Raw genomic sequence first — 11,539 nt, 5'->3', positions numbered from 1 at the left:
TGTCTGGTCTCGACTGGACTGGACTGGATTGGACTCTACTAGACTGGACTGGACTGGACTGGATTGGACTCTACTAGACTGGACCGGACTGGACTGGAGTGAGCGGTCTGGTCTCGACTGGACTGGACTGGATTGGACTCTACTAGACTGGACTGGACTGGACTGGACTGGACTCTACTAGACTGGACCGGACTGGACTGGACTGGAGTGAGTGGACTGGACTGGACTCTACTAGACTGGACCGGAGAAGACTGGAGTGAGCGGTCTGGACTTGACTGGATTGGATTGGACTCTACTAGACTGGACCGGACTGGACTGGAGTGAGCGGTCTGGTCTCGACTGGACTGGACTGGATTGGACTCTACTAGACTGGACTGGACTGGACTGGATTGGACTCTACTAGACTGGACCGGACTGGACTGGACTGGAGTGAGTGGACTGCACTGGACTCTACTAGACTGGACCGGACTGGACTGGAGTGAGTGGACTGGACTGGACTGGACTCTACTAGACTGGACCGGAGCAGACTGGAGTGAGCGGTCTGGACTCAACTGGATTGGACTCTACTAGACTGGACCGGACTGGACTGGAGTGAGCGGTCTGGTCTCGACTGGACTGGACTGGATTGGACTCTACTAGACTGGACTGGACTGGACTGGATTGGACTCTACTAGACTGGACCGGACTGGACTGGACTGGAGTGAGTGGACTGCACTGGACTCTACTAGACTGGACCGGACTGGACTGGAGTGAGTGGACTGGACTGGACTGGACTCTACTAGACTGGACCGGAGCAGACTGGAGTGAGCGGTCTGGACTCAACTGGATTGGACTCTACTAGACTGGACCGGACTGGACTGGACTGGACTGGAGTGAGTGGACTGGACTGGATTGGACTCTACTAGACTAGACCGAACTGGGGTGAGTGGACTGGACTGGACTCTACTAGACTGGACCGGACTGGACTGGACTGGACTGGACTCTACTAGACTGGCCCGGACTGGACTGACTGGAGTGAGCGGTCTGGACTCAACTGGATTGGACTCTACTAGACTGGACCGGACTGGACTGGAGTGAGTGGACTGGACTGGACTGGACTCTACTAGACTGGACCGGAGCAGACTGGAGTGAGCGGTCTGGACTCAACTGGATTGGACTCTACTAGACTGGACCGGACTGGACTGGAGTGAGCTGTCTGGTCTCGACTGGACTGGACTGGATTGGACTCTACTAGACTGGTCTGGTCTTTACTGGATTGGACTCTACTAGACTGGACCGGACTGGACTGGAGTGAGCGGTCTGGTCTGGTCTGGACTGGTCTGGACCGGACTGGACTGGAGTGAGGTGACTGGTCTGGTCTGGTCTGTACCAGACTGGACTGGAGTGAGCGGTCTGGACTCGACTGGACTGGTCTGGTCTTTACTGGATTGGACTCTATTAGACTGGAGTGAGTGGACTGGACTGAGTGGACTGGACTGGTCTGGTCTGGTCTGGACTAGTCTGGACCGGACTAGACTGGAGTGAGCGGTCTGGTCTGGACTGGACTGAGCGGTCTGGTCTGGACTGGACTGAGCGGTCTGGTCTGGACTGGACTGAGCGGTCTGGTCTGGACTGGACTGAGCGGTCTGGTCTGGACTGGACTGAGCGGTCTGGTCTGGACTGGACTGAGCGGTCTGGTCTGGACTGGACTGAGCGGTCTGGTCTGGACTGGACTGAGCGGTCTGGTCTGGACTGGACTGAGCGGTCTGGTCTGGACTGGACTGAGCGGTCTGGTCTGGACTGGACTGAGCGGTCTGGTCTGGACTGGACTGAGCGGTCTGGTCTGGACTGGACTGAGCGGTCTGGTCTGGACTGGACTGAGCGGTCTGGTCTGGACTGGACTGAGCGGTCTGGTCTGGACTGGACTGGAGTGAGCGGTCTGGTCTGGTCTGGTGCCGGCCGGCTCGCTGTGGCAGATGAACCGCTGTGATTATCTCTGGGCTAGATCAGGTCACTCTCAGGGTAAAGTATCCAGACAGCGATGTAGAAACACAATTAGATTCAATTAGATAGTGGAAACCCGTTTCTGTGCATTAGATGGTGAACATCTCCAGAGCAGCGGCTCATGGGTTGATGGAACAGCAACAAGTCCTTGATGGTTTTTAAAATTTTATTTTATTTTATTTTTGTCCATTTAGTATTTAGTAATGCAGTATGTTGTAGAAAATGTCTATTTTGTGTATAAGGAGGGTTCAGTGTCTGTCGGTTTAGTTCAGTCGAAGGCAGCTGGTGATGTGAAACAATGAAAATGAGAAATATATTTATTTTAAATAAATAAATAAACAAACAAACAAACCATTTTAGCAGAAAACAACACACTTCACCTTTATCGTTTAGTCAGCAGCATCAGATTTGTGTTTGATTCCCAGAGATGCACAAACTGATCAAATCAATCTTGTATTTTGAATATTTCTGTTCAGTCTTGTAATGCGTCTTGTATGCTGTAAAGCTGAAGAATGCCTGACGTGTGTGTGAGCACATTTGGCCAGTTGAATCGTTCCTGCATGCATTAATGCTTTAGATGTGAGCGTCTGTCAAATGCATGAATGCAAATGTGATTCAGGACCTCGTCGTGGGTTTTCAGTTGATCTCCACTGATTCCCCATCATGTACATCATGAGCAGTGTTTGTATCAGCTGTAGATCTTAATAAATGTAGATCTTAAATAAATGTTGCTCTAGAGGTTAACGGGTCAAACTTATACAGGATTGCTGTGATTCTCCAGCAAACATGCAGCATTATCTCGTCTCGTCGACGTGTCTTTGAAGTCGGGGCATTAGCAGTTTTGGCACGGGGGCTTTTTCCATCTGAATGCCTTTTTAGTTTTTAATCAGAGTCGATTTAATTCAATTATTAATTTTTCTTTTGAGGTGCAGATATGGGATCAGTGGAGAAGAAAGGCCTGAGTGATGTAATTACGTCAGGTGATGGAATGACACCTGCTTTGATTAACGAGCATGTGCAGATGACCTTTGACCTTTCCTGACCTTTGACCCCGTTGTGTGTCGGCAGGTGTGTGGAGATCATTGCTAAAGAGGGTCGGAGTCTGAAGGAGCTCTATCTCGTGTCCTGCAAGATCACCGATCACGGTAAGACTGACATGAGTTCGGCTGCGTTTCGTTTCCATCTGTCCGACTGGAACATGAACACTGCATTCTCAAAGAACAGACATGAACTTTAACCTTTAGTCTTGTTACACAGTCAGTTTTCCCATTTAGGCCTAACTACTGTCATGGTGAAATAGGTTTTGTTTTATTATTTTATTTTCTTTTACAAATTCTTAAACTTTGCCTACTGTCATGGCGAAGTAGCAGGCTTTTACATTTCATTGTATTTAATTATATATATATATATATATATTTATTTATTTAATCCTAAAAAAAAATTTTTTATCTATTTTTCTAAATCCTAAAATTTCATGGCAAAATCTTGATTTCATGGCAGGCTTTTACATATTATTTGATTGATTTATTTATATTTAGGGGCCAAGCACCGAAGGTGAGATGGCACCTATTGTATCCGTTGCCGTTCTTATTCTTCTTTTTCTTCTTCTTCTTCTCAAAGCTGTATTTTCAGCATCATTACTCCAGTCTTCAGTGTCACATGAACTTCAGAAATCATTCTAATATGCTGATTTGCTGCTCCAGAAACATTTCTGATTATTATCAACATTGAAAACAGTTGTGCTGCACAATATTTTTGTGGAAACTGTGATGCATTTTATTTTTCAGGATTCAAAAGAACAGCATTTATTTGAAATAGAAATCTTTTGTAACATTATACATGTCTTTACTGTCACTTTTGATCAATTTAATGCGTTCTGGATGAATAAAAGTATTAATTTCTTGTGGAAACTGTGAGGCACTGCAAGTATTAAGCAGCACGATTGTTTTCAACATTGATAATAATAAATAAATAAATTTCACATGCACCAAATCAGCATATTAGAATGAAATGTAAATGCAAATAAAATATCTGACCTTTAATAAACTCCGATCAGTCGAGCACTGGTTAGGATGTGGTGTTAGTGTCCAGCGGTCATCTCGGACTTCTGAGAACATCTTCGCTTCATCTCTGCAGGTTTTGGCTGAATGATCCGCGTCTCTGAAAGTCACTTTAGTGTTTCTTTGGCAGCAGTGAGTTAAAGTGACTGAAGGACATGTGTGCTGCTTCTTCACCGCAAACTTCAACCTCTAAAGCCTTAAAACGGCCTGAAATCAGACAGAAAGACAGTGATTAACACTGTCTTAAATGTACTGCAACAAGTCCACTAGCAGATGGTACTGTAAATATTTACATTTACATTTAATCATTTAGCAGGTGCTTTTACCCAAAGCGACTTACAATGGAAGCAATCAAACCAACAAAAGAGCAACAATATGTAAATTTGTTTTATAAATAAAAAGAAAACAAGTAGATAGAATAGAAATAGAATAGAGAGAGCTAAGTGTTAGATGGTCAAGTTGTTATTTTTAATAAATAAAAAGAAGAAAAGTATATAGAATAAATAAAGAATAGAGAGTTCTAGTGTTAGAGGGTCAAGTTTTTTTTAATAAATAAAAGAAAACAAGTATATAGAATAGAAATAGAATAGAGAGAGAGCTAGTGTTAGATGGCCAAGTTGTTATTTTTAATAAATAAAAAGAAAACAAGTATATAGAATAGAAATAGAGAGAGCTAGTGTTAGAGGGTCAAGTTATTATTTTAATAAATAAAAAGAAAACAAGTATATAGAATAGAAATAGAATAGAGAGAGAGAGCTAGTGTTAGAGGGTCAAGTTATTATTTTAATAAATAAAAAGAAAACAAGTATATAGAATAGAAATAGAGAGAGCTAGTGTTAGAGGGTCAAGTTATTATTTTAAGAAATAAAAAGAAAACAAGTATATAGAATGGAAATAGAATAGAGAGAGCTAGTGTTAGAGGGTCAAGTTATTATTTTAAGAAATAAAAAGAAAACAAGTATATAGAATGGAAATAGAATAGAGAGAGCTAGTGTTAGAGGGTCAAGTTATTATTTTAAGAAATAAAAAGAAAACAAGTATATAGAATGGAAATAGAATAGAGAGAGCTAGTGTTAGAGGGTCAAGTTATTATTTTAAGAAATAAAAAGAAAACAAGTATATAGAATGGAAATAGAATAGAGAGAGCTAGTGTTAGAGGGTCAAGTTATTATTTTAAGAAATAAAAAGAAAACAAGTATATAGAATGGAAATAGAATAGAGAGAGCTAGTGTTAGAGGGTCAAGTTATTATTTTAAGAAATAAAAAGAAAACAAGTATATAGAATGGAAATAGAATAGAGAGAGCTAGTGTTAGAGGGTCAAGTTATTATTTTAAGAAATAAAAAGAAAACAAGTATATAGAATGGAAATAGAATAGAGAGAGCTAGTGTTAGAGGGTCAAGTTATTATTTTAAGAAATAAAAAGAAAACAAGTATATAGAATGGAAATAGAATAGAGAGAGCTAGTGTTAGAGGGTCAAGTTATTATTTTAAGAAATAAAAAGAAAACAAGTATATAGAATGGAAATAGAATAGAGAGAGCTAGTGTTAGAGGGTCAAGTTATTATTTTAAGAAATAAAAAGAAAACAAGTATATAGAATGGAAATAGAATAGAGAGAGCTAGTGTTAGAGGGTCAAGTTATTATTTTAAGAAATAAAAAGAAAACAAGTATATAGAATGGAAATAGAATAGAGAGAGCTAGTGTTAGAGGGTCAAGTTATTATTTTAAGAAATAAAAAGAAAACAAGTATATAGAATGGAAATAGAATAGAGAGAGCTAGTGTTAGAGGGTCAAGTTATTATTTTAAGAAATAAAAAGAAAACAAGTATATAGAATGGAAATAGAATAGAGAGAGCTAGTGTTAGAGGGTCAAGTTATTATTTTAAGAAATAAAAAGAAAACAAGTATATAGAATGGAAATAGAATAGAGAGAGCTAGTGTTAGAGGGTCAAGTTATTATTTTAAGAAATAAAAAGAAAACAAGTATATAGAATGGAAATAGAATAGAGAGAGCTAGTGTTAGAGGGTCAAGTTATTATTTTAAGAAATAAAAAGAAAACAAGTATATAGAATGGAAATAGAATAGAGAGAGCTAGTGTTAGAGGGTCAAGTTATTATTTTAAGAAATAAAAAGAAAACAAGTATATAGAATGGAAATAGAATAGAGAGAGCTAGTGTTAGAGGGTCAAGTTATTATTTTAAGAAATAAAAAGAAAACAAGTATATAGAATGGAAATAGAATAGAGAGAGCTAGTGTTAGAGGGTCAAGTTATTATTTTAAGAAATAAAAAGAAAACAAGTATATAGAATGGAAATAGAATAGAGAGAGCTAGTGTTAGAGGGTCAAGTTATTATTTTAAGAAATAAAAAGAAAACAAGTATATAGAATGGAAATAGAATAGAGAGAGCTAGTGTTAGAGGGTCAAGTTATTATTTTAAGAAATAAAAAGAAAACAAGTATATAGAATGGAAATAGAATAGAGAGAGCTAGTGTTAGAGGGTCAAGTTATTATTTTAAGAAATAAAAAGAAAACAAGTATATAGAATGGAAATAGAATAGAGAGAGCTAGTGTTAGAGGGTCAAGTTATTATTTTAAGAAATAAAAAGAAAACAAGTATATAGAATGGAAATAGAATAGAGAGAGCTAGTGTTAGAGGGTCAAGTTATTATTTTAAGAAATAAAAAGAAAACAAGTATATAGAATGGAAATAGAATAGAGAGAGCTAGTGTTAGAGGGTCAAGTTATTATTTTAAGAAATAAAAAGAAAACAAGTATATAGAATGGAAATAGAATAGAGAGAGCTAGTGTTAGAGGGTCAAGTTATTATTTTAAGAAATAAAAAGAAAACAAGTATATAGAATGGAAATAGAATAGAGAGAGCTAGTGTTAGAGGGTCAAGTTATTATTTTAAGAAATAAAAAGAAAACAAGTATATAGAATGGAAATAGAATAGAGAGAGCTAGTGTTAGAGGGTCAAGTTATTATTTTAAGAAATAAAAAGAAAACAAGTATATAGAATGGAAATAGAATAGAGAGAGCTAGTGTTAGAGGGTCAAGTTATTATTTTAAGAAATAAAAAGAAAACAAGTATATAGAATGGAAATAGAATAGAGAGAGCTAGTGTTAGAGGGTCAAGTTATTATTTTAAGAAATAAAAAGAAAACAAGTATATAGAATAGAAATAGAATTGAGAGAGCTAGTGTTAGAGGGTCAAGTTATTATTTTTAATACATAAAAAAAGAAAAGTAGAATAAATAAAGAATAGAGAGAGCTAGTGTTAGAGGGTCAAGTTATTATTTTTATTAAATAAAAACAAAACAAGTATATAGAATAAAAAAACAGTAGAGAGTTCTAGTGTTAGAGGGTTGAGTATTTTTAATAAATAAAGGAAAACAAGTATATAGAATAGAAATAGAATTGAGAGAGCTAGTGTTAGAGGGTCAAGTTATTATTTTTAATACATAAAAAAAGAAAAGTAGAATAAATAAAGAATAGAGAGAGCTAGTGTTAGAGGGTCAAGTTATTATTTTTATTAAATAAAAACAAAACAAGTATATAGAATAAAAAAACAGTAGAGAGTTCTAGTGTTAGAGGGTTGAGTATTTTTAATAAATAAAGGAAAACAAGTATATAGAATAGAAATAAAAAAAAGAACGCTAATGTTAGAGGGTCAAGTTATTATTTTTAATAAATAAAAAGAAAACAATTATACAGAATTAAAAAAAAAGAATAGAGAACACTAGTGTTAGAGGGTCGATTTTTTTGTAATAAATAAAATGAAAACAAGTATATAGAATAAAAAATAGAATAGAGAGAGCTAGTGTTAGAGGGTGAAGTGTAGATGGAAGAGATGTGTCTTGAAGATGGCTAAATACTCAGCTGCTTGGATCGAGTTGGAAAACCATAAAAAAGCATGCCGTTGTGTGTATTTCACCGGCCGTATTTCTAGTGTTGAATTGCAGTAAAATTTTCCGGATCACGTGCGCTCCTCACATGGGAAGTCTGATATGCTGCTAATGTATTTCAGCCCACTTGAGATAATTACACATAAGTGGCGCAGTAATGTGGCGAATCGCTCCGAACTCCTCGCAGCAGTTGTTTAACTTCAGCAGAACTCAAATCGACGGTAACCACGACCCTCGGCCCGTGATGAATGATCGCAACATCAAAACCCAACGCTAATGACGGCCTGGAATGCGCCCCAAATATCCGAGCGTTTAAAGAAGATGAATGTTGGACACCCGATCCGCCGGGCCTCCGCGGGCTATTGCGGGTCACTTTAGGGCGATGTCCAACACCATTGCTCCTCTGAGGACTGCTAAATACACCCGTTCTCCTGCGTCCTGCTGCTAATGGACTGATCGCTAGGTTTCCTGCGCGACTCTGGATCAGTTGGATAATAGGAGGTTGATTTTTGCATCCGCGTTCTTGGCCGGATTGAGCCTCGCTTAAATTACAGGTGCTTGAGGGCAAAAAAACTGCAACAAAAATACCTCCAAATTCAAGAAAAAGGGACAGAAATCATCTTATGCACAATTAACATGAATCTGTTACATATGTTGTGATTTAAGTCAATGTGAAAATGAAATTATTTATTTTTATGCATAGTTTTTTTTGCAGTGTTAACCATTTTTTGTTTTTTTATGATTTTATAATCAGCATTGATAATCATTATTACAATATCAAGAGCAATAATCAAGTTATATATATATATATATATATATAATTTATTATTATTATTATTATTATTATTATTATTATTAGGAAAAGTCTCATATTGCATCTGTTCATATTGCATCAAATATTTAATTTTTCTTTTGCAATACATTCTAATAACCGATATTAATAATTATTATTACAATAATTAATAATATTAATAATATTTTTTGTAACATTCCTGTAATGAATTTCTGTTTTGTTTATTTTACATGGCAAAAAATATATATTTTATTGCTCAGTATTTTTGTCTTGTTTTCCCGTACAAATATCTAAACATGCATAAGTCAAGATACATACACTTCAGAAGCAAAATGACATAAATATTAATAATTGTAAGACTTGTTTTCTGAGAAATTTATTAAAATTAAGTGAATTTATGCTTAAAGCAAGAACAAATATCTGCCAATGGTGTAAGAAAAATAAATGTAATTCAAAGAGAAAGCAAGATTATTTTTCTGACCCCATTGGCAGATATTTTCTCTAATTTTAAGAATAATTTTGATTAATTTTGATACTTTTTTTTTCAGAAAAAAAAACTTTGAATCAAGATATTGAATCATTCTGCTTCTCAAGCTGATTTAATGTTTAGATATTTGTGCTTTAAAACATGACAGAAATACAGAGTAAGAATAATAAGAGCAATAATCAACAATGATTTTTGTTGTAACATTCCTATAATGTATTTGTTTTTTATTTTGTGCCGCAAAAAAATTGTTCTTCCTCAGTATTTTTGTCTTGTTTTGCAGTACAATTATCTAAACATCCTAAAATCAAGATGCATTTACTTAAAGCAAAATGACTTTTTTCTGAAATATTATTCTAAATTAATTGATCTTTTGCTTAAAACAAGAAAAAGTATCTGCCAATGAGGTCAGAAAAATTATCTTGTTTTCTCTTTGAATAAAGATAATTTTTCTGACCCAAGTGGAAAATATATATTTTTTCTTGTTTTAAGCATAAATTTGCTTAATTTTGACACGTTTTTCAGAAAAAAAGTATCTTGTTTTAAGGATGTCTAGTTATCTAGAAAACAAGACAAAAATACTGAGGAAGAACATCTTATTTCTGCAGTGTATATTTTATGTTGGATTAGTGCTGGGCGGTATGACCAAAAATTTATATCACGGTATTTTTCAAAATTATACCGGTTTCACGGTACATGACTGTATTTTTTTTTCATGCATGACCGGGTGTTAACCATATTTTCTACTGATTGAGAGGAAATACTGCAGTATATTGACTTAGAATGCCCTATTTTACTGTCATGATGAGTGAATATTGTCAAAAAATACCACACTAAATAGTGACTAAACACGACCCCTTTTAATACATGTTAACCAGGAGTCACTCTCATTTATAATCGCGGCATCGTCTGATAAAATCAACATGCATCTACACTAAAGAGCGGCTATGCAGTTGTTTTGGCTATATTACTTTTTTATCTCATGCAGCGCACTGCCTGCGTCTGAGTAACAAACTAAAAAAAACAACAAACAAAAAAGTGCATGTGATATTAACAGAAGAACTACGCTCATATTTATAATTCCAAGCAATCAGTAAGCGACAGGTGCTAGGAAACACTGTTTTGTACTCATTTATTGACGAGTCGGCTGCGGTGCGGCCAACTGAAAGCGCTGCTTCTCTGCCGCTCACTGCACAGAACAGACGCCGAGAGAGGTGACACTTCTCCGGGAAAGTCAGACCCTCGCGTTCGCGGGACAGCACTGGAGAAATCTTCCAACTGAACCATAGCTAAGGTTTATACAAAAAAGTCGCTAGGTTTGTCAGTATGAATATTCTATGGAAAAAAGCCGCTAAAAGGGTCTGAAAGTTGCTAAATCTAGTGCTAAAGTCGCGCTCGTGTGTGTGTGTGAGACGCGGGAGCTGAAGGCAGGGAGCGGTGGATATTTGTGGCGGTCAATGTGGATATTGTGGATGAGTTCTTCTGTGTCATCACGTTCTATTAGTTCTACAGCTTCAGTTTCGGAACTTTCACGCTTAGTAACACATACAGCTGTTCCCTCACCACAGTGCAACAGTGAAAAGGGACCCCTTTCAAACAGTGTCGCGTTCCGAACGTTGTTTAAGCGACATACACCGATATTGCGGTATTTTAAAAATTCATATCATAACAAAAATAAACACCGGTATTCGGTATGAACCGGTATACCGCCCAGCACTATGTTGGATGACATAAATTGCATTAATCTCATAGCATTATGTGATTAATATATGCCACCTTTGAGCAGCATTAAGCATTCTGTGTTAGATGCAGCTTCTGTTCCACCTTTGCAGTATAAAGATGACTTTTGTTGATGTTGTTCAAATTTTATTGCTAACTGCCCTATATTATTCTGATTGATTGAATTATTTTAATAAATATGAGTATTTGACATTAAAGATGACAACACAGGGCTCCAGACAAAAAAATAGAGTAAGGAGCCATTGTCTCCTATAAGAAAAAAACTTAGGCGCCAAATTATTTTTTTAGGTGCCACAGAATAAACGTTTTATTTATTTTATTATTTTTTTTTTATTTTTTACATTTTAACATTTCAATCATACTGTCATGTGTTTATGTCTTATCTTTTCTTGACTTTATCAGCATTTTAATGCATCTTGTCGATGACCTGGGAACTAAGGTTCACTTAAAGTGGGAATTAAACGTCTTTTCCAACTTGAAATATACAGTCACACATTGTTCATTACACAGAATCTGTACCAATATCATGGACCATAAGCATCACTTGGCCACTGAGTGTAGTTTGGGCTC

The 11,539-nt window shown here is 36.4% G+C and overlaps 1 protein-coding gene across 1 annotated transcript in view; it reads left to right on the top strand.

Moving 5' to 3' along the window:
- Positions 1 to 2,917: 2,917 nt before the first annotated feature.
- LOC107719830 (F-box/LRR-repeat protein 17-like) overlaps positions 2,918 to 11,539 on the top strand; it is an 87,509-nt gene continuing 78,887 nt past the window's right edge. Inside the window, exons 1-2 of the mRNA XM_016527364.1 lie at positions 2,918 to 2,958; positions 3,052 to 3,128. Of these exons, the coding sequence (XP_016382850.1) occupies positions 2,918 to 2,958; positions 3,052 to 3,128 (118 nt within the window). The remainder of the gene's footprint in view (positions 2,959 to 3,051; positions 3,129 to 11,539) is intronic.

This window comes from Sinocyclocheilus rhinocerous, unplaced genomic scaffold, assembly GCF_001515625.1.
Source record: "Sinocyclocheilus rhinocerous isolate Xijiao unplaced genomic scaffold, SAMN03320098_v1.1 scaffold1412, whole genome shotgun sequence".
Taxonomy (NCBI): domain Eukaryota; kingdom Metazoa; phylum Chordata; class Actinopteri; order Cypriniformes; family Cyprinidae; genus Sinocyclocheilus; species Sinocyclocheilus rhinocerous.
The sequence above is the reverse complement of the archived record's forward strand: the minus strand, read 5'-3'. Positions and strand labels throughout refer to the sequence as shown.